The sequence below is a fragment of the Mustela nigripes genome, chromosome 12 (genome assembly GCF_022355385.1).
Source record: "Mustela nigripes isolate SB6536 chromosome 12, MUSNIG.SB6536, whole genome shotgun sequence".
NCBI lineage: Eukaryota > Metazoa > Chordata > Mammalia > Carnivora > Mustelidae > Mustela > Mustela nigripes.
Genome location: NC_081568.1, coordinates 147,507,574 through 147,533,196, shown reverse-complemented (window position 1 = coordinate 147,533,196; position 25,623 = coordinate 147,507,574). Strand labels below are relative to the sequence as shown.

The window sequence follows — 25,623 nt, the reverse complement described above, 5'->3', positions numbered from 1 at the left end:
TGTCTGTCTCTCTGCCTATTTGTGATCTCTCTCTCTGTCAAATAAATAAATAAAATCTTTTAAAAAAAAAAATTCAGTTGACAGTTTTAGCATTAAATGTAGCTGAAGAGACAATCAGTGAAATGGAAGCAAAATCTGAAGAAAGTATTCACAATGCAACACAGAAATAAAAAGACGGAAAATGTGAGTTGAGAAACATGGAAGCTACAGGGAAGAGTTCCAGTGAGAGAGAATAAAGAAAGTGGGGCAGAGGCAATATTTGAAGAGAAAAGACTAGAGCCTTTTCCAGATTCATAGTCTTACATTTTTAGATTTAGGAAACAATAAATCTCAAAATGGATAACGTCATTATTTTCTTTGCAAACAACATGGTTGTATATAAGGAAATCCTAATGAACTTATACAAATGCTACTAGAGCTAATATTTTACCAAGATCACAACAAATTTAACATATGGGAGCGCATGGGTGGGTCAGTCTGTTAAGCATTTGACTTCAGCTCAGGTCACGATCTCAGGGTCCTGGGATTGAGCCCTGCATAGGGCTCCATGCTCAGCAGGGAGTCTGCTCGTCCCTCCCCTGCTCCCTGCCTCTCCCCTAACTTGTGCAATCTCTCTCTCTCCCCCTCATATAAATAAATAAAATCTAAAGAAGTCAATAGGTAGAATTAAATTATTTCTATATAAATGCTATGAGCAATTAGAAAAAAAAATTTTTTAAGATTTTATTTGACAGAGAGAGACACAGTGAGAGAGGGAACACCAAGGAGAGAGCCTGATGCGGGGCTTGATTCCAGGACCCTGGGATCATGACCTGAGCCGAAGGCAGAGGCTTTAACCCTCTGAGCCACCCAGGCGCCACCCCAGAAAATTATTTTTTAAATCAAATACAATTTAGAACAGCATCAAAAAATTAGATATGTAGGGATAAATATAACAAAATATATGCAAGATCTGTTCAGTAAAAACTACAAAACATTGCTGAGAGAAATTAAAGAAGAGCTAAATTAACAAAAAGATATAACATGTTCATGGATTGGAAAACTCAATATCACGAAGATTTCAGTTTATCTTAAATTGGTAGAGACAGGGGCGCCTGGGTGGCTCAGTGGGTTAAAGCCTCTGCCTTCGGCTCAGGTCATGATCCCAGTGTCCTGGGATCGAGCCCCACATTGGGGCAGAGCCTGCTTCCTCTTCTCTCTCTTTTTCTGTCTGCCTCTCTGTACTTGTGATCTCTGTCTGTCAAATAAATAAATAAAATCTTAAAAAAAAAAAAATTGGTAGAGATACCCTAGTCAAAGTCAAAATTCCAGTGGGCTTCTTTTTTTTTTTTTTTTTTTTTGCAAAAATTGACAAACTGATCCTATTATATAGAAATACAGTACCTCGGGGCACCTGGGTGGCTCAGTGGGTTAAGCCTCTACCTTCGGCTCGGGTTGTGGTCTCGGGGTCCTGGGATCAAGCCCCATGTTGGGCTCTCTGCTTAGCGGGGAGCCTGCTTCCCTCTCTCTCTGCCTGCCTACTTGTGATCTCTCTCTCCCTATCAAATAAATAAATAAAATCTTTAAAAAAAAAAAAAAGAAATATAGTACCTAGAATTACCAAGACAGAGCTGGAACACTTGTGCAGGCTGGTTTCAAGATCTACTATAATGCTACAGTAATTGAGACAGTGTGCCATTGGTGAAAGGCTAGACGTAGAGATAAATCAGAAGGTAAATGGATACATAAATTACAGGTATGTTCCTGCAATGGGATGCTACAATATTCAAAATAACAAGGGCAAATCTCAGCAACATTGCTAAGTGAGAGAAGCCAGACACAAAAGACTACATATTGTAGGGATCAGTGGTTTTCTCGGGGAGAGGATAATTGCCTCTAAAGACACATATGAGAATTTCTGGGAATGATGAAAATTTTCCATATATCTCAATTAAAATTTTTTTTCTCAATCTTAATTGGATAATAGTTTCAAAGATACAATTCATCAAGACTCATTTAACTATACACTTAAATTTTAGTGTATTTCCTACTTTAAGTTAATTTTTAAGGTTAAAAAAAATCTGCCCTTAGACACAGGAACATGATAAAATTACAGAACACAGAAGACAAAGGGAAGAGCTAAAAAGTAGCTAGAGAGAAGAGAGATTGCCTACAAAAGAACAGCAGAGGCCCAACTTCTCGGTGGTAACTTTAAAGCGAAAAGACAGACTGCTGTCTTCAGACTGTTGAGAACTGTCCTTTGTTGGAGTTGAGTCCCTGAATCAGAAAGGTGAGCAGAGGTCTGGCCGGTAGCTGGTAGGACACGGCTCAAGTGAACGCCAGAGTATCAGCCCTGTGGCCAGGTAGGTGTTGCACGTGCATGCTCCCGTTACCTCTTTATAATCGCTCTGTGAAGATTGTGGATGTCTGCGTACCAGTGGAGAAACTGAAGACCAGAGGCCCACACTCAGCCGCTCACTGGAGAGAGGCCCCGTCTGATGGTGCGATGTAACCACCCTGTCCAACTGGGGGGGGGGGGGGGGCGCGTGGCTTTGCTCCAGCCTCTGGCGCTGGCACAGTAAGTGTCCTCCTGGCCAGTCATGCCCCGCAGAGGCCATGGAGGCCCTGGCCCCCCACTCTCTATGTGTCGAGAGGACCCTGCTGCCCCTGGGAGGCTGGCAGAAGTCACTGTGACACACACATAATGTCTGTCTACATTCATAAGGGTAGAACTCTGAAGACATACTTTTATAACTGTGCAGCGGACACCTCCTCGCCTTTGCTGACAGGAGGGACTCTACTATAAGGCTTCCGCTGACGTTACTCTATCCCAGACCCCCAGCAAGGCACCGGCACACGTCATCTCTTTCATCTTCAGTCACCCATGCCATCTTGTGTTTGTGGAGAGGGAACTGGGATACACTAACAAACCCAAAGTCACACTGTCACAGTGACGGCCAGTCACTGGCAAAGCCAGGATGCAAACATGGGTCTGTCTAGGTGACGAGTTCACCCCTTCTGCCCATGTCACCTTTTTTTTTTTATTTTATTTTTTTTTATTTTTAAAGATTTTATTTATTTATTGGACAGACAGAGATCACAAGTAGGCAGAGAGTCAGGCAGAGAGAGAGGAGGAAGCAGGCTCCCTGCTGAGCAGAGAGCCCGATGTGGGGCTCGATCCCAGGGCCCTGAGACCATGACCGGAGCCGAAGGCGGTGGCCCAACCCACTGAGCCACCCAGGCGCCCCCCATGTCACCTTTCTTGTTGATGGACGGCTTGACCGGCCTAAATCTGAGCAACAAATGGTCCCTCCTTGCAGGCCCTTCTAAACTGTTTGAGTATCACCAGATTACATCAAAACAGCAGACATAAGATCCTAAGATCCCTAGAGCAGTCCTTGATATCCATTGTCAAGTATGCATATCCTGGCGTCCCCATCTCCTTGCCCTTCGTCTCCCGGGTCATTTCACTAAGGACACATGTATAATCTTTCACTGAGGTCTCTGGAAGAACCTGGAAATGTTGATGAAGAGGAAAATGTGGGGCCGAGGCAGGCTGAGCATGAGAGTGTGCAGGTAAGTATGTCCCAGAGGGGGTTCTCTTGTTGGTCTTTTGTGCAACAAATGCTGTCTAACACACACTGGTTTAAAGCTTCAGGGAACACAAAGTAAACCCATCCCTTTGGTAATCTGGAGACAGCCCTGTGTAGTGGTAATTACAGGACTCTGAAAAGGGCGTTGTCTTTGGCTGGGAGCTCTCTGAACTTCGCCTGAACTTCACCTGCTCGTGTTTCTTCCCTTGGCCCTGTTGCGCTCTGGGCACACCTCAGCTAGGGGAAAGATGCTGTTGCAGAGTCCCTGGCTTTCGTGTTCCCTTTCTCCAGACAGAGCCTCCCTATGGGCCTCCCATCCAGTTTTCTGCCCCAGTGCCCAGTAAAGTAGGTGCTCAGGCCATGGTGGGTGGGTGGTGTGTGTCAGAGCTTGAGTGACTGAGGAGGTGACACCATGGGTACACCCAGGGTGCTGTGGGTACACGGAACACTGTCCTGCCAGGGCCGGGGGCATGGGAACAGCTGTTGGAGGCTCCCCGCCCACCAGAGGACAAAGCCCGCCTCTGCTCACAGCATCGCGTTGGCAACGTCCTCCCTCTGCTGGCTTTCCATATTTTTATTATAAACGGGAGTGTTGCTCATACACCACTTTAACACAACAACTCTCATATAGTTGGTGTTCTGTTTCCGGTTTTGTCTGCTGAGGGACTCCATCTCACATCATCATGATTATGAGAAATCCTAGTTTGCGTCCCAGAATTTTCTTGCATGTCGTTCCCTTGCTGTAGAGTCTGCAGTGATGCCCGGTATCTACAGAATATAGTGGAGGCACTGATATTTACCCCATGATGAATTGGCATGTAGATTATTTCCAGATTTTCGCTGTGGTGAGTTTTCACTCTGATTTGTGTCACTTGGATGAGCCTTTTTGTGCTTTTGTCTTCCTTTGAAACCAGTAGGTCGGGGAGCGTGGACATTTGGAAAGTTCCTTGATGAGTCGTGTCCAGCAGCTTTCCCACGCTCTGTGCCAGTGCACAGCCCCCAGTGTGCCACAGGACGTCCATCTCCCCATTATCACCCCCCACACACACACACACACAAATGCCTTTCCTGGTGCCAGAGCGGATATGGGTCCTGAGAATAAACTTGCTTCCCAATCCTGCAGGAAAAACCCCAGTCCTCAGAGAACCGCTGGTTGAAGTATCTGGAAAAAGACTCAAAAGGGCTGGGGATGGAAGGAGGTGTGTGTTTCGAGAGCCCACCCTCATCCAGGACAGAGAAGCCAGAGCCTTCCTTCAATACAGGCCTGCCTAAAAAAAGGTGCCAAGCTCGTCACTGATCCAACCACTGTCCTGTCCCCACGGTGCCTCACAGGGAGTGACGAGTGGCCTCTGGCGGTCAGCAGCGTGGAGCAGCCTGGAGGGAGGTGCCGTCACCCTCAAGCCCTTCTTGGTCTTGCGGGGTCCCAGGTGCTGCCGTGTGGTGGTCAGGGTCGGGTAGGATGCCAGCACAGGCGCCTTTTATGGCGCTCACATCCTTGTGACTACACACAAAGTGTAGTGTGGCCAGGGTGGATTGCGGTTCTGGGAACTTGTAGCCTACAGTGGGGAAGACCTGACCTTTTGTAGGTCTGTGCTCCTCTAGTTTCCATGAGTCTTCGGAGTCAGTACCTGGTCTAGAGCCAGGGTTGCCCCTACAGGGCAAGTGATATTGGGAGTTAGATTCCAGTTCAAAGTAAGAACTTCCTAGCAACTACAAGCTCTAGGGCAGAGAAGTGGGCTGCCTTGGGTGTCATCGGGCAGCCTGCTCTTGGCAGCCGAGCAGAAGTTGAGCAGCCACCTGGGTGGGAAGCTGTTTGGGAGGACAGGCCCCTACTTGTGCTGGGATGACCCCAAGTATGGTGACAGGACTGGATTCTTGACAGTGCTTTCTCTCCACCAGGAAATGGAGCCAGAGTACAGTCCAACCTCCACCCAGCCCTGATGTCCAGAGCCTGGGTGATTCTGAGGTTACCTTGGAGCCCCAGAAGGTCAGTGATTGAGGACAGTGTTTCTCTTCTGGTCCCAGTAACCATGAAACACACATAGAATTGCTAACTACCCAAGTGTTGTCTGCTCTGACTTAAGCCATCCTCGTTCTCTGGCCTGACCATGTCCCTGCCATGCCCAGTCTCAGTGATGTGAGCTCCTGGGCACAAGGACAGCTTGTTGCCTTGGAATCAACCAAGTTTGAGCAGTAGGGCTTTTGAGTCAGGACCATTCTCTTCCCTTGATGTGCCGGAGCAGGTCTTTGTCTGATTGTCCAGCATAGGACCTGCCCCGGACTTCTGAAGAACTGTTCTCAGCCTCATTGTCACCCACCCAGGTGGTCCTTGTGCATCGAGGCGTTGTCCTCACCTAGGATCTGCTCTTTTTTTTGGTTTGTTTGTTTTTTAATTTAACAGAGATCGCAAGTAGGCAGAGAGAGAGGAGAAAGCAGGCTCCTTGCTGAGCAGAAAGCCCAGTTCAGGGCTCGATCCCAGGACCCTGAGATCATGACCTGAGCTGAAGGCAGAGGCTTTAACCCACTGAGGCACCCAGGCGCCCCTCCCCAATCTTGTTTTTATTTTCATTTTTTGAAGTATGGTTGACAGATGATGGTATATTACTTCCAGGGGCACAACACAGTGATCTGGCAGTTTAGTACTTGAGTCCGTGCTCACCAGGCCAATCATCGTCCGTCAGCACACGCTGTTACAATATTACTGACTCTATGCCCTATGCTATATTTTTCATCTCCTCCCTTATTTTTTACCAGAAGTTTGTACCACTCAATACCCTTCATTGTTTTGCCCATCCCTTTGTCCCCTTCCCCTTGGGCCACCACCAGTTCTCTGTACTTATGAGTACTTTTTTTTTTTTTTTTAATTTTATTTATTTATCTGACAGAGATCACAAGTAGGCAGAGAGGCAGAGAGACAGGAGGAAGGGCTCCCTGCTGAGCAGAGAGCCCGATGTGGGGCTCAGATCCCAGGACCCTGGGACCATGGCCTGAGCTGAAGGCAGAGCTTTAACCCACCGAGCCACCCAGGCGCCCCTATGAGTACTTCTTTATGCCTGAGTAATATTCCATTATGTAGGTACACACCACATCTTCTTTTTCCATTCACCCATCAGTGGACACTTGAGCTGCGTCCCTATCTTGGCTGTTGTAAATAATGCTGCAGCAAACATAGGGGTGCATAGATCTTTTCAAACTAGTATTATTGCTCTCATGGGTAGTGAAATTACTGGATCATATGATTTTCTATTTTTAATTTTTGGAAGAAATTCCATACAGTTTTCCACAATGGCTACACCAATGTACATTTCCACCAACACTGCACAAGAGTTCCCTTTCTCCACATCTTCCCCAATACTTGTTATTTCTTGTCTTTTTGGTGCTACCCATTCTGACAGGTGTGAGGATAATCTCGTGGTTTTGATTTGCAGTTCCCTGATGGTGAGTGATGTTGAGTATCTTTTCATGTGTCTGTTACCTATCTGTATCTCTTTGGGAAAATGTCTGTTCAGGTCCTCTGCCCATTTTTTATTTAATTGGATTATTTGGGGCTTTGGTGTTTATAAGTTCTTTATATATTAAGGATGTTTTCAGGTACATTGTAAATATCTTTTTCCATTCATTTTGTTAACGGCTTCATTATGCTTCACTTCACTATGCAAAAGCTTTTTATTTTTATGTACTCCCAGTATTTTGTTTTTGCTTTTGTTTGCCTTGTCCGAGAAGACAACCATAAATATGTTGCTAAGGCTAATGTCCAGCAGCTTACTGGCTATGTTTTCTTTTAGGAGTTTCATGGTTTCATTTCTCACATTTAGGTCTTTAATCCATTTTGAATTTATTTTCTCATATTGTGTAAGAAAGCAGTGCCGTTTTCTCACCACCTTCCATTGAAGAGACTCTCTTTGGCCTATTGTATATCTTGCCTCTTTCATCCTTTATTATCTGGCCATAAAATTGTGGGTTTAATTCTGAACTTTCTATTATGTTCCATTGATCTATGTGTCAGTTTTTTATGCCAGTACCATACTGTTTTGATTATGATACCTTTGTACTATATCTTGAAATCCAGGATAGGTTTTTTTCTTTCTCAAGTTTGTTTTTGCTATTCAAGGTCTTTTGGATTCCATACAAATTTAAGGATTATCTGTTCTAGTTCTGTGAAAAATAGTATTGGTATTTTCTTGTGGATTGCACTGAATTTCATAGAATGCTTAGGGTAGTATGGACATTTTAACTATATTGGCCCTTCCCATCCATGAGCATGGTTTATCTTTCCATTTCTTTGTGTCCTCTTCAGTTTCTTTCATCAGCATCTTAGTTTTCAGTGTATAGACCTTTCACCTCCTTGGTTAAATTTATTCCTAAGTATTTTACTCTTTTTTAAAAAATTTATTTATTTGAGAGAGGCAATAGCAAGAGAGAACACGAGGTGGGTGGGGAGAGGGAAAAGCAGGCTCCCTGCCCAGTGCAGGAATTGATCCCAGGATCCTGGGATCATGGCCTGAGCCGAAGGCAGACGCTTAACCAAGTGAGCCAGGCCTCCCTTTTTGTTTTTTATTTTTGTTTTTTTTTTCTTTTTGCTATTTTGTTATTAGTGTATATAAACACAACAGTTTTCTGTATATTCATTTTGTAACTTCACTGAATTCATTTATCAGTTCTAGAAGTTTTTAGGTGGAATCCTTAGGGTTCTCTGTATAAAGTATCATGTCACCTGTAAATAGGGAATTTACTTCTTCCTTACCAATTCGGATGCCTTTTATTTCTTTTCCTTGTGCTGAATGGTCCTTCTAACATGTTGCTGAATTTGGGTTACTGAGATTTTGTTGACGATTTTTGCATCTATGTTCATCAGGGATTTTGGTCCATAATTTTCTTTTTACATAGTGCCTTTTCTGGTTTTGGTATCAGGGTGATGCTGGTAGAAGGGTCATAAAATGAATTTAGAAATTTTCTTTCCTCTTCTATTTTTTGGAGTAGTGTAAAGAAAATAAGTATTAAGTCTTTAAATTTTGCTAGAATTCACCTGTGAAGCCTTCTGATCCTGGACTTTGGTTTGTTGGGAATTTTTTTTTGTTACAAATTCTATTTCATCACTACTAATTGGTCTGTTCAAATTTTCTATTTCTTCCTGATTCATTTTTGAAAGATTTGTTTCTAGGAATTTATGTAATGCTTCTAGGCTGTCCAACTTGTTGTCATATAATTTTTTAATGGTAGTCTCAGAGTCTTGTGTTTCTGTGATGATGGTTGCTACCTCTCCTCTTTCATTTCTGATCTTACGTATTTGAGTTTACTTGATGAGTCTAGCTAAAGATGTACCACTTTTATTTTTCAGAGAACCAGCTCTTGGTTTCACTTGTCTTTCCTGTATGTTTTCTTAGTCTCTTTTTCCTTTATTGCTGCTCTGTTCTTGAGTCCTTCCTTCTACTAACTTTGGGCTTTGTTCTTTTTCTTTCTAGTTCCTTTAGGTGTAAGATTAGATTATTTGAGATGTTTATCATTCTCCTTTTTTTAAAAGACTGTCTTATATATTTGAGAGAGACCATGGGACAGGGGCAGATGGAGAGGGAGAAGCAGGCTCCTCACTGAGCAGAGAGCATGAAGCGAGGCTCCATCCCAGGACCCTGGGATCATGACCTGAGCTGAAGGCAGATGCTTAGCTGACTGGGCCACCCAGGCATCTCCTAATATTTTTATTATTTTTGAGGGAGGCCTCTATTGCTATAAACTTCCATCTTAAAACTGATTTTCCTGCATCCTAAAGATTTTGGACCATTGTGTTTCATTTTCTTTTCTCTCCGTGTATTTTATTTTTCCTCTTTAATTTCATGGTTGAGCCACTGGTTGTTCAGTAACATATTGTTAGCCTCCATATGTTTGTGTTTTTTCCAGTTCTTTTCTGGTCATTGATTTTAGTTTTATAGAGTGTGGTTGGAAAAGATGTTTGATGTGATGTCAATCTTCTTAAATTTATTGAGACTTGTTTCGTAGCCTAACATGTGACCTCTCCTGGAGATAGTTCCTTGTATACTTGAAAAGAATACGTATTCTGCTTTTCTTAGATGGAATGTTCTGTATGTATCTGCTAAGTACATCTGTGTCTTTCAAAGCCACCATTTCCTTATTTATTTTCCATGTGCATGATCGATGTAATAGAGGCATTAAAGTCCCCTACAATTATTCTATTACTGTCAACTTCTCCCCTTCGTCTGTTAATACTTATGGGTTTAGGTGTTCCTCTGATATTGGGTGCATGGATACTTAGAGCTGTTACACCCTTTTGTTGGGCTGATCCCTTTATCACTGTAATGCCCATACAGTCCTTAAGTCTACTTTTTCTGATGAAGTATTGCTACCGCAGCTTTCTTATCACTTCCATTTGCATGGTGTATCTTTTCCTGTCCCTTCACTTTCAGTCTGTCTTTAGGTCTGAAGTGACACTTGTAGGCAGCACATAGATGGGTCTTGCCTTTTTATCCATTCAGTCACCCCATACCTTTTGACTGGAGCTCTGAGACAGTTTAAGATAATCATTGATAGTGTTTGTTTACTGCCATTTTGTTATTCCTGGTTGTTTTCATGGTTCTTCTCTGTTCCTTTCCTTAGTGTTGTGCTTAGGTTCCTTTCTATTCTTTGTGCATCTGTCATAGCTTTTTTTTTTCTTCTTTTTAGAATTTTTATTTATTTTACAGAGAGAGTGTCGGAGGGCGGGGGCAGAGGGAGAGAGAATCTTGAGCCGACTTCCTGCTGAGGGCGGTGGAGCCCAACACGGTGCTCAGTCCCAAACCCTGCCCTCACCACCTGAGCCGGAATCAAGAGCTGGGCACTTAACCTGAGTAACCCAGGCGCCCCAGTTTTTTGTAGTTTTTTTAAACTATCCTAGATTTTTGATTTGTGATTACCGTTGGGTTCATACGGAACAAGAGTTGTACGTATCACAGTCTGTATTAAGTTAATGGCTGCTTAAGTTCAAACACATTCTAAGAGCCATACTTAGATATGGCTCTTAGCCATACTAAGAGCCCCTCCACACTTTATGTATATATTTTATATCTTTCTTGTGTGTGTGCCTTGACTACTATCTGTAGATATCATTGATTTTACTACTTTTGCATTTTAATCTCCATAGGGGCTTTATAAGTGATTAACCCACTACCTTTCCTTTCCTAGATGTTTGCTTTCCCCTGTCAGATTTTTTCCCTTCATAATTTTCTTCCACTTATGGGCTTTTCTTTCTTGTTAAAGTTCCTTTAATATTTCTTGTAAAGGTTGATTTAGTGGTGATCCTTTGAATTTTGTCTGGGGAACTGTTTAGCATGTTTAAAATTCTGAATGACAGCCTTACCAGGTAGAATATTCCTGACTGTGGGTTTTTCCTTTCAGCACTTTGAGTGTGTCATGCCACTCTTTTCTGGCCTGCAGAGTTTCTGCTGAAAATCAGCATATAGTCTTATGGCGTTTCCCTTGTATGTATGTTTGCTTTGCTCTGATTGCTTTTAAGATCTTCTCTTTGAGGGGCACCTGGGTGGCTCAGCAGGTTAAGCCTCTGCCTTCAGCTCAGGTCATAATCTCAGGGTCCTGGGATGGAGCCCCGCATTGGGCTCTCTGTTCAGCAGGGGGCCTGCTTCCCCCTCTCTCTGCCTGCCTCTCTGCCTATTTGTGATCTCTCTCTGTCAAATAAATAGAATCTTTAAAAAAAGAAAAAATCTTCTCTTTGATTTTGCCATCTTCATTATGTCCTGTGTGGGAATCCTGTTTGGGGCTTTCTGTGCTTCCTAGTCCTGCTCTCTGTCTCCTTCCCCAGATTAGGGAGGATTTTAGCTATTGTTTCTTCAGATAAATTTTCTGCTGGGTCTTTCTTCTTCTTTTGAGACCCCTGGAATGTAAATGCTGTGAAGTTTGCGGATATCTTAGAGATCCTCTCATCTGGTCTCATTTTTCATTATTTTTGCTGTTCGGCATGGTGCTTTCCACAATCCTGTCTTCCAAGTGGCTGAATCGGTCTTCCGCATCCTCTAATCTGCCACCAATTCCTTCTGGTGTATTTTTTATCATTTTTATCTCTTTGTTGACAGTCTCACGAGTTTACCCACTTACCTTTCAAGTTCAGCAACCATTTCTTACTATTGTTTTGAACTGTTTATCCAGCATATTGCTTCCATTTTGTTTAACTCTTTTTCTGTAATTTTGTCCCATTCTTTCATTTGGGACATGGTCCTCTGTCTCATTTTGTCTGATTCTATTTGTTTCTATAGATTAGGTAGGTCAGCTGTCTCCTGCTCTTGCAAATAGTGGCTTCATGGAGAAGCGTTCCTGTGTTGCTCTGTAGCGCAGTCCCGCACGGTCAGCAGAACCATGCCGTGGTGCTAGGGGTGTCCCCTGTGAGCGGTGTGCCCCTGTTGTGTCTGAACTGTGGCCGCTATGGGCATGCTTGCAGGTGGGGCTGGCCGCAGTACCCTGATTCCCTGCTGCAGCTACACAGGCATGGTCTGTTCCTGGCCCCTTAGACGCCCAGCCGCAGCCACCAGGGGTTCTCAGGAGCAGGTCCTGAGTCAGCCCCACAATAGCAGTGGGGGCAGTAGAGCACCGGGCTTGCCCCCTTCATAGCTAGCCAGGAGGGCAGGCTGGCACACTGGTCCCTGCCCCCACCCCCAGGGCAGGAGCCACTCTGCAGGCAGGGAGGTTGGGTGGAACAAGACCGCAGGGGTGCTGGAGCAGAGCACCTGCCTGGAGCTGGCACGGGGATGGAGCTGGCTCCCGCGAGCACCCACTCGTCCAGGCCGGGGGAGGGCAAGTGAAATACCCACCCCCAGTACTGTTATTCCAGAGGAAACCTGTAGCCCCCTAGCCTGCCAACACACATCCTAAAATTAGTCATTAAACCTTCACATGCATACCAGGTGCTTTTTCTGACTGCTATTTCCGTGCGGTGTTGGGCTGGGCTCTTCAGCATGTTGGGTTTTTTTGTTCTTGCTTTTTTAAGATTTTATTCATTTGACAGATCACAAATAGGCAGAGAGGCAGCAGAGAGAGAGGAAGGGAAGCAGGCTCCCCACCGAGCAGAGAGCCTGATGCAGGACTTGATCCCAGGACCCTGAGATCATGACCTGAGCTGAAGGCAGAGGCTTAACCCACTGAGCCACCCTGGTGCCCCAGCATGTTGGCTTTTTAAGGGCAGGGACTTTAGTGTCCTGTCACCCTCCAGCTCTGGGTGTTAGGCCCCAGATTTTCAAAGCCAGATGTGATGCAGGGACTGGTTTGCCCAGTGCAGGTCCCTAAGGCCGGGGATGCCCAGTGTGGGGTCTGACCCCATGTTCTCGGAGCTTGTGAGGCCCTTCCCGTCTGTGGCCAGTCATTCCAGGGGTTTGGTTCCTGACCACACGTCCACCCCTCCTACCATTTGTGATGTGACCTTGCTACAGCCAGCTGTGGACAGTCAGTCCTGCTGCCTTCACAGCATCTTCAGTTAGTTGCAATATGTGCAGTTGTTGCGTGGGTGTGTCTGTGGTAGGAGGTAAGCTCAGGGTCCTCCTGTCCTGCACCCCACACTGCCGTCCCCACACCGCTGCTCATTCTAGAGGCTTCCCTCCTGGCAGGCCAGACCCCACTGTACATTTAAGGCTGCAGAATGCAGGCTCAGCTGTGGTCTCACAGGAGTCACAGGCACAGAGGCCAAGGCTCTCTGCCATCCCCCAACAAGGCCACGGCCAGCCTGTCCAGCTTCAACTGGTAGTGCAAAGGTCAGACTTTGATGTTGCCTCTAGCTATGTGGCCCTGAAGCTCTGAGTAATAGAATAATGGCAGTTACTGATGGGCCAGGCCCAAGATTAACGTTCAACTGCATTCTCACAGGGAAGGCTCACACGGGCACAGTTTGTTTTGAAGGAGAGGAACTCAGGCTGCGCCATAGTTGAGCAGAGTCCTGGCAGGTCAGGGGCACTGCATCTGGAACAACACCACGAGCCTCTTCCACACCACCCTAGGGTTGTGATGCAGGGTCTTGCCCGTCATTGTCAGGACCTGGTGCTGCGGTTGCTTCCTCCTGGGGTCCTCTGCAGCCACTTCCACAGCTCCAAACCCTCCCCATGGTTCTGGAGACTTTCCCATCTGCCTGGCACTGAGCAGACAGGGCAGAAGCTCTTCCACCCTTCCTAGATGGTCTCAGGCACCTGATTCTAAGGCTTCCGTGGGAATATTCTCTTGAGGAAAGCCCGGTCATGGAATCTGGCAGAGGTGGTGAGGGCATTCGTTTGCCCTGCTTTGCTAATCCACCAGATGAGAGCAGGTCCCCAGCCTGCTGGCCCGAGCAGGGAGAATAGGTAGAACAGAGAGTGAGACGTGTGGGAGCCCCGAGGCGGAGAGGAGAAAGCAGCAGTGCAGGTGTGGGGATCGTTCCCTCCCCTCCCTTGGTCTTGCCAGGCCACTGGCACTTGTTTGGAATAGTGGACATGGTTCTCTCCTGTCATTTCCATTGCAGGACGAAGCTGGCCTGGCCGGGAAGGTCAAAGAAGGCGGCAGCCACAAGGACAGGGGAACTGGGGAGCTTTCTGTTCCTCGGGTGGGTCCTCCACGTCTGGCCCCACAAGTCAGAGTTACATCTTCCAAGTGGGAACGATTCCTTCTGCCACCTGGAAATGGCCCACGTGCAGACATGGAGCCCTCATTGGCCCTACAGAGAGACCCCAAGCATGCTGGGGCAGCACTGGCTGAGCAGGGGAACCTATGGGTCCAGACCCCAAGGGAAGGGCACCCCAGCAGGCCACTTGGTGCACCCAGACTTCCCTGGCCTGCATATACTTTCACGTCAGGGTCTCAGAGGCCCTGTGTAAAGCCCTCCGGACAACCACGGGACACTGGTCCTCTGGCAAAGGACAGTCCCTTGGTCACAGGGGGACAGGAGCCCCCACGTGTGCAACTATGTGACCTTTTTAAAACTGGTGAGGACTTTGAGGATGATCTGTGAAGTGACTTAAACAAGGTTACCCACCTGGACACATGTTACATGAGCCCTTAGCCCCTGGACCTCGTGCCCACTATCCAAAAAAAAAAAAAAAAATTTTTAGCTTCTAAATAGGATGGGAGGGGCAGTACCTGGGAGGCTCAGTTGGTAAAGTCTGTGCTTTCAGCTCAGGTCATGATCTCAGGGTCCTGGGGTCGAGTCCTGCATCTGGCTCCCTGCCTGGGGCTTGAGGGGGGCAGGGAAGGGAGAGTCTGCTTCTCCTTCTGCCCCTCCCCTTGCTCATGCTTCCATCCCTCCCTCCCTCTCACTTTCTCAAATAAAATCTTAAAAAAAAAAAGGACCAGAGATGATTTATACAGACTGTCAACAAGAACAAACTATTAAGTTGTCTCTGGTTGCAACATCTTTGATTAAAGTGCTTACCATTTAATTACAGATTGTTTGCAACACAGCAACAGAATGGTTACAAACAGGTTTTCTTACTGTGAAAGCAACAGACACATTCAAAAGTGAGAGAATTAGAGTGGTTATGGAACAGGCAGTATTCTGTGAGCACCAGCCTCCCTCTGTCAACCCCTCCTCAGTTGCAGATTGAAGAAGCCCAGGCTTGGACTGCCCTGTCTGCCCTGTCCTCCCCATCCTCACTCCTACCCCACCTGACAGAATGTCTGCTGTCCTGGCTCTGAACTTGGAGCTGATCAGGTTTCCAGTAAAAATCAACTATAGGTCAGCTTACTATTACAGTCATTAAAAAAAGAAAAAGCGTAAGACCATTAGGCAAGACATTCTGAACTGCTGGTGTGATCCTGGTGGGGAGAGAGCAGTAGGCGGCCATCGGGCCTCCGCATCCTCCCAGCAAGGACTCTTTGTCCACCCACAGGAGCCGGCAGACGCTTCTCCGACATCGGCAGCCACACACATGGGCCTCCCCCTCCCATCACTTGCGCTACTGCCCTGGATGGCTTGGTGCATCCCCACCCCCAGATTCTGGAAGAAGAATGCAGAGAAACTGGCCCTGAGAGGGGCCCCGCTGTTCTACACTAGCTCAACACGACCAGGAGACAAGAAGGGGGACGGGACCGGGGGCAGAAGCCGTCACAACGGTTGTTTCGAATACTGGATGGTGTCCAGCGCCGCCCCAATGTCATAGTTCTTGGTCTGCAGGAGCCTGGTGAGCCAGCCACCTTCGTCGGAGAAGCCCATGGACAGCATCTGGGACAGGGACTCGATGAGCCGAGGGTCAGCCTCTGCCAGGAGGAGGACAGAAGCCGTGAGGGGGGCAGCCCGCCAGCGCCCAAGGGACCAGCCCTTCCACGAGCCCTCTGCCCAGCATAGTGACCCTCCCAGACAGCCAGACAAGCGCGTTCCAGAAAAGGCCAGAAGGTGAGGATTTTGAGCAGCTCTGAAAGGCTGTATGGTCTCCTAATTCGCTTCTGCCAATACAGCAAACTCCGCAGAGTCTGAATAGAAGGCCGCAGCTGTAATCCACGGCAACTTCCGTCCCGAATACTGACATCTGACCTTCTTCCAGTTTTCACATCTTGACCTCTTCCCAACCATTATCCAAATGAAAAAATCAGGGCACCTGCCTAGGGGCTCAGTCGGTTAACTGTCTGCCTTCAACTCAGGTCATGATCTCAGGGTCCAAGGATCGAGGCCCGCATTGGGTTCCCTGCATAGCAGGGAGCCTGCTTCTCCCTTTGCCCTTCCCCCTCCCCCTGCTCATACTCTCTAATAAATAAAAAAAAATTTTTTTGTTAAAAACAACAGTTTTTGGCCTATAAGTGATAGCCTGCTGTCCCTGTTCCAAGGCAGAGATCAGTATCAGTAGCCCAAAGGGCCAAATGTGGCCACAGGTGGGTTTTCACCAGTTTTACTGTTTAATGTTATTGTGAGAATAACGAGCCTGAGCAAGGGATCAGCTGTCCCCTGCTCCTCAGCTGTGCTCCAGGCTGCCACAGTCCCCACCGGGCCTTACTCCTGTGCACACACCACCTCTCCACATTGCTGGGCATCCTGCCTGGCTCCAAAGGGACCCTGGCCATGGACCCCACCCAGAGGTCGACACCTTCCTCAGGGAAAATGGAGGTGGCCTCTAAGTCCGACGGCCTTCGTGATTCTGGGTCGGGACGCTAAAAGGAGGGGATAGGATGTTCAGAGAGAAAAAGGCAGAAACAGTTGCTTGAAGCCACTTGCCTGGTGGCAGATGTGGGTACAATGCAGCTTCCTTCAGTCCTGTGGGCCCTTCCTGAGAAGAGTCTAGAGAGCCTGGCCCTTCGGATTCAGGCATCTGTAGAGACTGGAGTTCCCCTGTAGACGGGTCCACTTCCTTTGAAGACAAATGAGTCCAGTCTTCGTCTCCTCCCGAGCAGTTATCCGACTCCATCTGCTCCTGGAACAGAAACCCCGTGAGCACACAGGACCCCCGCACCAAGCCCACCTGCCCCCAGCCTCCACTCCTGCAAATGGTAAGGAATGTTCAAGCAGCGGGTTGGCAGAACACCACAAATGCCCTAGACAGCCCTCTGCCATCTGGTGGACTGTGTGCGCGCCGGGGGTCGAGGTAGGAAGCACTTGCCTCGGGCAGCCCTGACTCCAGGGCAACCTTGTCCATCTGCTCCGCCAGGGACTGCGCCACGCCCTCCGGGTCCCCGTCCGGTTTGCTGGGGTCTGAGGAGCAGCTGCTTGGCTGAGAGCCGCACTTCTCCTCAGTGCTGGAGCTGCCTGGAGAGACGGGGGTGAGGCGGCTTCTTTTCCCCCCGTGTTCCACATCAATATCCACTTCGATGCCTGCAGAGACCGAGGAGGAAGCAAATACCTGTGAGGTCTCCGGAGGGCTTCCTGGCTGGGGACACAGCGTAGTGGGGAGGGGACCCCACAGCGTAGGAGGGGGCCCCACAGAGTAGTGGGGAGGGGACCCAACATACTGGGGAGGAACCACAGCGTCGGGGGGTGGCACAGGATAGCACAGCCAGAGCAGGACCAAGGCACAAGGCCAGCCCCCCGCTGCCACAAGGCAGATGGCCGTTCACCTGACCTTCAGGATCCCCAAGGGCTAACTGCTGCCAATATCCTGGCCCCAAACCTTGGCTCCCGGCACGTCTGCTGACTTGTGCACCTTACTGGCCCTTCCTCTTCCAAGTTAATGCAACCTTAATCTCAGTGAACATCCCAGGTCAGCACTGGAGCCAGAAAGCCCATAAAGAGCCCCTGTTTGCCCCATGTGGGCAGCGGGCTAGAAACAGGGAGCCACATACCAGCTGTGGCCAGAGAGCCCCAGCCACAGCACCCAGGACCACGTGAAGCCTCACACGTTGGGTGGGGGGTTGCGGCACAATGACAGGAAACCCAAGAATCCTGCTTGGCCTTGTGGGAAGCCCACTAGGAGGGAAGCCTGGGCCAGCCAGCAGGTCGCCTGCAGCCCCTCACAAGGGTGCACATGCCACTGAGGGGGACTGAGGGGACGGAGGGCAGAGTCACTGATGCTGTTTTTAATTAATTTATCAGACGGCCACATGCCCCCGGCTTAGACTCCAACCATTCCAGAAGGCTCAAGCAAAGATTCCTGGCCCCAACACACAGCCCGCCCACTCCCCAAAGACAGCTTTCACCCCACGCCGCCTTTTTTATGATGGCTCGAGTTCACGGCTTCTTGTTCTAGATCAACACTTAGCTCCCCTTCCCCTGTCCTTTCAGAAACTCTTCAGTGAAAACCACACTCAGCGTTGAGGTGAACGCCACTACATACAGCTTTGCTCTGCCCTCATACGTGAGCGTTTCAGCTAGGAATGGCACTCGAGGTTGAGAAGCCAGTTCTGTTCAGACCTTCACAGTCACTGGTTGATCCACAGTCTTCTGGTGTTGGCCCCTGGAACTCTCAAGCTCTTACAGTAACCTGGAGCATTTCCAGAGCCTCCCGTTCTCCAGAGGGCTCTGCTCCAGGACAATGAGGTCTGGAGTGGAATCTTTTCTGGTCACTGTCCAGGGCACTTGGAGTCCTTTTCAATCTAGAGGTTAATGTCCTCTGGGCCAAGATGGTCTTATATTCTTTGTTCATTTCCTTCCTTCACTTTTGTCTGCTCCCTTCACAGAATTCCTATTAGCTGTCCTACCCTGGGCCTCCAGGAATTAATCCTTGATTCTTCTCACCTTTTTTCTCTTCTCACCTCTATTTTGTTTTTGGAGTATTTCCTTAAAGTGACCTTAAATCTAAGTCTTCTTTTAAGTTCTTTATTCTGGCTATTTTTCTTAATTTCTTAAAAAAAAAAAATGTTCTTGAACTGTTTATCTGTTCTTAAGATACCAGTTGTATCTTGTTCTTTTTTCAAGGATGGAAAAGCTGGACACTGACATTCTCTTTCCTGTAAAGCCCGACCCCAAGTTCCTTCTCGTCCATGTGCAGGAAGTGCCCAAAAGGCTGGAGACCGTGGCCTTTGGACCCTACCAAGGCCCTCTCAGAGGGCCAGAGCCATCACTCGTCTCCCTCGGGAGGGTGGCTGACTGAGTGCCTGGCCAGGCAGCGGAATCCCAGGTGGCAGAGCTGTGGGACCTGGCTCTGGCCTGTCCGGCCTCTACTGAGCAGGGACGCCCCAGCCAGATCCACTGCCCATTCACGGGGCCCAATTTCAGGCTGGTGCCTCACCCTGCCCTGTGTCCCTAGGGCTGAAGCTTCCCTGTGTCAAATGCTCCAGCAACAAAGCATCAGGTCTCGTGCGTGCGTGGGCAAGGACCAGCAGCTGGCTGACCAGCCAGTGATCTCCACGTGATCCTGAAGAGTGGCCTTCAACCACCCACACCACCCCCTACCCAGTTCCTTGGCCTTTCCTGACAGGCCCCAGGACCCCTGAGCAGGCACGTGGGTTTCCACGCTGCTGGTCACCACCCTTAAACTCTTCCCACCATTCAAGGCGTGGGTCTTCTTACCTTCTCTAGCACTTTTTCCCCCTTTTCTTTGTCCATGTTGCTTTATATTCCTGTGTTTAATCCCTTTACTGCTACTTTGGTACAGCATGAGGAGCAAAGAGATAAAAGTGGGCTTAGCTACCAATACCCTCATCTGAATATTTAAGTCCTTTTTCTCCTTCTATCCTCCCCCAACTTTTCATCATGAATGGTTCAAGCATGGGTGTCTGAGTGGCTTAGTCAGTTGAGCTTTTGGGCACTTCGTTTCAACTCACGTCATGATCTCAGGGTCATGAGCTAGAGCCCCACATCGGGCTCTGCACTCACTGGGAAGTCAAGTCTACTTGAGATTCTCTTTCCCTCTGCCCCTCCCTCACACGTGCTCTAAATAAATCTTTTTTTTTTTTTTTAATAAATCTTTAAAAAAAAAAGGTTCAAGCAAACAGAAAAGTTGGAAGGACATACAATAAACACCCATACACAGTCTTGGTTTTCTATGTGGACAAATGACAGGACTTCCGTAAATGAACCAGAGAGATTCTAGAACCCCAATTTCTCCAACAGATAACCTGAGACATAGGGGCTTACAGACTGTACCACTGGTTGTGGCCTGCTTCCCCGGAGCCTGTGAAGGGGAGGGTCTTCTGAAGACCCTGGGACAAGGAAAGGACCTGCGGTTTTGGGTCGCAGAGGTCAGTGACTGCAAACTCGGGCTGGGAGCGGTCCCGGGCCTCAGCAGCGGACCTGCTCGGCTGGCTCTCAGGGCACCTACCAAACAAGACCTTGGGGCGGTGCTTTAAAATTGCTGAGTCACTCATAGTCCACCCTCTGGGAGGTGTTACAGGCTGTCCCTCTGGGAAGGGAAGAGTCCCTTCTAGGCCATTAGCATAGGAGTCACCCTAGCTGTCAGGACCTCCTAAGAAGGAAAATACCCAGAGTTCTATTGAGTTTAATCAATTCTGCAAGTGGCTTTCCTCAACTGAAACCATTCAGAGGCATAGGTACTGAAACTGTCCTTGTGTGAGAGCTTCAGGCTCCTCCCTAGTGGGTACACAGCAACTCCCATCCACTCTGCAAGACCTGAGAAGGCCTTTACCCTTATCCTACACCTCTGAGTGTGGCCAAAATTATTCCCCTCTGTCCCAAGTGGGAAATCCGGGTCAAGTTCTAAAACAGGCCACACACTCAGATGGGCCTCACGATGGACAGCAAGTGGAACTCAAAGTCCCTGGCAAGCCTTTGAAACTCACAGCTGCTAGGCCTGACCCACAACCAATTTGCCAGAATCCAGAAGGTGGACCTGGACTCTGCAGTTTCAAGATTCCCTACCTGGATCTAGAATGGGATTTGGGACTCCACAGCTTGTCTGGTTTGTTCTTTTAGCGAAAGACTTTGTTCTTCAGAATAATTTTAGGTAAGTTTCCATACGCCAAAACATACCAAAAAACAAACAAACAAAACACCCCGTTGTTGGTGATTCGGAGGCTCAGCCAGCCTTAAGAACCACTGGCCATTTACCAGCTTCCAAAGAGAAGCTTCCCGTCCTCCTAAATCATGCCTCCCGTCACAGCATCTCGAGTGGCAGCTGGGCTTCAGCACCAGCTTGTCTCCTGATGAGAACGTAGTCACCGCCCCTCTGCTATCCTGCTAGAAAGCATTAAAAACATCCGTTCTTTTCCTTGCTCTCCAGAGCCTTTAACTCCAGTGTGAAACTGCAGTCCACACAGTTTCACGGAGGAGCAACACCAGGAGGTCCCCACTGAGCACCGTCCCTGCCCAAAGGAGGGGGAGCTGAAATGCCCTCAAGCTGGGGGCAAGAACAGGCCTGCCTCCCCTTCCCATCAGTATCCGCTCACACTTGGACACTCGCTGCCATGGCAGTCACAAAGTAGAGCACGACTCTAGTCAGAGATCACGGGTCCACTGCACCCTTGAACCAGAAGTCCTAGTCCTAGTGGACTCCCAGTGCTGCAGGGCCCAGCCCTGTAGCAGAGGCTCCTGGGATCATCCCAACCTAACACTTGTAGATTCCACTTCACTCCACAGGGAAAGTTCCAGAAAGTGTCAGGGAATTCAACTTTGGGTGGCCTGTGATGCAGCGCACGGTGAAGAGTGGCGTGAGGCGACAAATGCTGGCTAGCCCTCAAGGCCCAGAAGTCACCATTCCTCCACGGCGACCCAGGTGGTGACAAGCAACCCACCAGCCACCCCCTCACCAAGTAAAACACTGCTGCTCTCAAAGGACAGAAGCCACCACTTACCCAGAGGGCTCAGGGCAGCCGCCACACTCTCCCCTACGTTCTTAAGGAAATTCACACTGGGATCCTCCGACGGACCAGCAGCTTCAGTTGCAAAAAAAAAAAAAAAAAAAAAAAAAAAGTACAAAGCAGACTTCAATACCTGTTACCATGCTATCACCTTCCTCACAGGTGCCCCCCATCCCCGGGGGGTCTTGTCCTGGCAGCCTTCCCAAACTCTCTCCTGCTCCCGGCTCCTGTGTGCCCCTGGTGCTCAGCCCACGGGGGATTTGCTACATGCGCTTTACAATACTGACCACGTTCTAGCTCAAACATCCCCACCTTTGTTCCAAAGAAAGAGGACATCAGAAGACAGTAAGTTAATAAGATCAGAATAAAACCAAAATCCAGAATTCTGGAACACAAGCCAGATGTTAAAGCTCTTCACTTCCGGACTGTGTTCCAGAATACTTGAGCAGGGGCCCCTGGCCGCCTCAGTCAGGAGAGCATGCAACTCTCAGAGCTCAGGGTTGGGAGTTCAAACCCCACACTGGGTGTAGAGCTCACTTTAAAAAACAGAAGCTTGTCAAATAAATAAATAAAATCTTAAAAAAAAAAAAAAACAACTTGATGAGGGTGCAGTTTAGGGCTGAGCACTCAGCTAGTACAGGCAAATGAGCAGCCTCGGGCACTCTATGTGTGCAAGGAAGAGAAAGGGGATGCTCCCCACTCCCCAGGGCTCTGTGAGCTAAGGGACACCACCACAGCCATGCAAGACTGCAGGACATGGGGAAGGCCCCCAGGCCGCCAGCTGGCCACCTCCCCCGTCAGAAGCCAGAAGACGCAAGCCTCACCTGGTTCTGCCGCAGAGCTGGGCCGGGCGTCCCCTGCCCGGGGAGGACGCGGGCTCCAGTTCCCTGGTGGGCCCATCTCCCAGCCAGGCCACCCAAAGTACCCGTGTTTCAGCTTCCGCAGCCAGCGGCTGTGAGAGAAGCCCTGGGGGTGGGGAGGAACAGAGGGGCCCAGTGACACCAGAGCAGAGGACTCCCCCACCTCCAACCCCTGGCCCTCCGTGCCCCCCACCCCGCCTGCAGTGCAGCCCTGTTCACCTCAGGTAAGGGCCCGAAGGCAGCAGGGAGAACCAGCTTGCTGTGCTCCCGGTGCAGGCCCTTCCCCTCGCAGGCAGCACACAGGTCATAGTCCGGGCAGACACTGCACTTGTAGCGGGTCCCTACCACCGGCCCATTGCAACCGTCACAGATCACGTTGGGGTGCACCAGGCCGCGGGGCATCTCCTGAGCACACGGGGGGCGGTGGTCCCGCCGACACTCCTTCTTCTCTGCAGGAAGGGCAGAGAGCCAGAAGGTGGGACTCCACAGTTCCCGCTCATCCCCACGGGGGGGCGGGGGGACTTTCAGTGAGCGGGCCCCTGGCCCTGCTCTCCAGACACGGGGTCCGTGTGCTGTTCAAGTGACAGCAGCAGGGGGACCCAAGAACCTGCCATGAGGCTCCCAGTCCTGTGCCTGGTACCCAGTACAGGGGGCCCGGGCAAGCAAGAGGCCGCAGGGAGTGCTGCCCCCCCATTAAAATAAGCCCCACTGCATCCCCAAAGCCGCCTGTGGCACCTGGCTGGGGCAGCATCAAGAGTGAACCCAGAGATCCCCAGGCCCAACCCCTGTGGGACTCCTCTCTCAAGCCAAGCACAGAGAGGACAGAGTCTAGCTCTTAAAGAACCCCAGGACCTTCCCTGCTGCTCAGAGGGGATTGCTCAAGAACTTCAAGCAGGTTTTATTTAGCAAGAAGCACCCGGCTTCAGGGGGCCCCCAGAACAAGCCTTTACCTTTAATGTAAATACGGAAGATGTCATCCTTCACATAGGACAGTGCCATGGTCAGTTCCTCGTCACTGGAAAAGGCCACCAGGTCTCCGTCCTCATCTAGATTGTTTACAAGACAGCATGTGAGCACCAGAGGCTTCTCAATTGGACCCAAGCTGCTGAGAAGGACGCAGGCTGGTACTAGAGGGGCATCTGCAGGCCTAGGAACCGAGGCACACCTGAGTGAGCCAGTGCCCGGTGGGGTGGAGGCCAGACTGCCCACTCACTGTGACACTGCCTGGAAGGTAAGCTCTCCGACATGGGCCCTGGGTTCCCACGGGAGAAAGAGCATGTGCCAGCAAATGGGGGTTGCTGAGGGCGGGGGGCGGCTGGGGGGGCGTACTGCAGCTGCCACTCTGCCTCTGAGCCAGCAGCCCCTTAAGCAGGCACTGCCTCGGTCCATGTCTGGCCAGGCCAAGACCCATCTTCAACTGTAGCAGACCCCCACCCGTGATGGATTCCTGGGGGCCCAGCCCCTCCAAAGGCCTTGGGCCTTTGGCTTTTTAGGAAAGCCAAGAAGAGGAGTCCACCTGCCTGCTTCCGCCCCCAATAAAGCTACAGGATTTGTAATGTACTCTCTGATTTTCAGTTTAGCAAACGGTGCTGAAGTCCCACCATGCAGGCCAAACTAGCCCCCGCACCTGCAGGCTGGGGCAGCTCTGTGGGCCCAGGACACAACATCTTCCATAAGAACAAGCACAGCGTCAAAAAGTGATAACCCAAACCCCCACCAGCTAAGGAGCGGACGAACAAAACGTGGTTATGTGCGTAGAATGGCCTGTTATTCAGCACAAAAATGAATGAAGTCCAGACACAAGCTACAACACCCCTAAACCTCGAAAATGTTACGCTGAGTACAAGCCGGTTGCAAAAGAGAAGGAAAATAGAGGGCTCCTTGTCCACAGGAAACGTCCAGAATAAGGAAATCAATCAAGAAAAATATTAGCGGTTGCTTAGAGCAGAGGAGGAGGAGAGCTACCTATGCCTTAGGTAAACCTTAGGCCCTTTCTCAGATGATGTAAAATGCTCTAGTCTAGAACTGTTCCCGCAATGGGGGAGTTACACGGGAAGTAGATTAAAGCTCCATGAAGCTGTCACAAAAACAAACAAGCCAGGAACAGGGTGGGCCAGCTGGCAGCGCTCCTAGGGAGGGCCCGGCACTGCCCCTCCCTGGGGCCGGCCTTGGCTGCCCGCCCCCTCCCGGCCCAGACCGGCTCCCCCGTCCCCACCCTCAGAGGCCAGAGCCCACACCCGCGCCGCAAGAGACGGAGCGCGTTCCTGGGCATCTCCGCTGACCTGCTGCAGGACGGCCCGACTGGGTCGCCCTGCCCACGGCAGGCGGGAGAACGTCTGCACCCAAGCCGGCCTCGGGCGCTCCTAGGCCGCTCCCGCCCGCTCCTCCCCGCCGCCAGCGCCGCCCCCGGCTGGCTCGCCCGCCCTCACGAGCCGCCTGCACGCGCCCCTGTGCTGGTTGGCCCGCCTCCCCCGCCAGCCCTTCCTCCGCGGCCGGCCGGCTCTTCCCGGGCCCGAGGCAGCCCCGACTCGGCCGCAGCAAGCGGTCAGCGTAACGCGAGTGCCCGTCGCCGGCAGGCGAGGACGCCCCAGTGCGCCCAGGCCCCGACCTGCGACATCACGGCAGGGAGGGGGGAGGGGCCGGCGCCCCCGGGTCTGCGACCCCGGCCCCCGCCGAGAGGGCGACCCCCACCCCCACCCCGCGGGCGCCCCCAGGCCGGAGGAGCAGAGGCAGCCGCCCGCCCCGCCCCGTGCTGCCCGGCCAGCCGGCGTCACGGCTCCCCGCAGCCCCCCGAGGGCGCCCGGCCCGCTCACCGCGGTAGTGCGTCTGGAAGCCGCCGGGCCGCAGCACCGGGAACAGGGCGGCCACCCGGCTCAGCAGACGCTCGCAGGGCCCGGGCCCGGCCGCGCCCCCCGCCTCGGCCTCGGCCTCGGCCTCGGCGCTGAAGCAGAAGCTGAAGCGGCGGATCTCGCGGGACGCCTCCTCCTTGCCCAGAAGGTAGGCCTTCACGGTGAGCGACGCCATCACTGCCTGTCGGGAGGCTGGGGACTAACCGGGCC

General features: G+C 50.3%; 2 protein-coding genes across 4 annotated transcripts in view; one reads left to right on the top strand and one right to left on the bottom strand.

Annotated features, from left to right (window-relative positions):
- MRNIP (MRN complex interacting protein) overlaps nt 1-15,724 on the top strand; it is a 26,706-nt gene extending 10,982 nt beyond the window's left edge. For 2 of the 3 annotated variants that reach the window (XM_059416172.1, XM_059416174.1), the window contains 4 exons: nt 3,480-3,555; nt 4,696-4,850; nt 5,472-5,559; nt 14,053-15,724. In XM_059416172.1, the coding sequence (XP_059272155.1) occupies nt 3,480-3,555; nt 4,696-4,850; nt 5,472-5,559; nt 14,053-14,538 (805 nt within the window). In that variant the 3' untranslated portion in view covers nt 14,539-15,724. Of the gene's footprint in view, nt 1-3,479; nt 3,556-4,695; nt 4,851-5,471; nt 5,560-6,967; nt 7,011-14,052 lie in introns of all 3 variants that reach the window. The other variant, XM_059416175.1, reaches the window with a different exon arrangement.
- SQSTM1 (sequestosome 1) lies at nt 14,941-25,623 on the bottom strand. The gene is made up of 8 exons (XM_059416176.1): nt 25,378-25,623; nt 23,515-23,610; nt 22,784-23,013; nt 22,529-22,670; nt 21,699-21,779; nt 17,114-17,325; nt 16,732-16,927; nt 14,941-15,782 (listed from the first exon to the last, which is right to left on the bottom strand). Exons 1-8 carry the CDS (start codon nt 25,586-25,588, stop codon nt 15,631-15,633), a joined length of 1,320 nt encoding a protein of 439 aa, XP_059272159.1. The 5' UTR covers nt 25,589-25,623; the 3' UTR covers nt 14,941-15,630.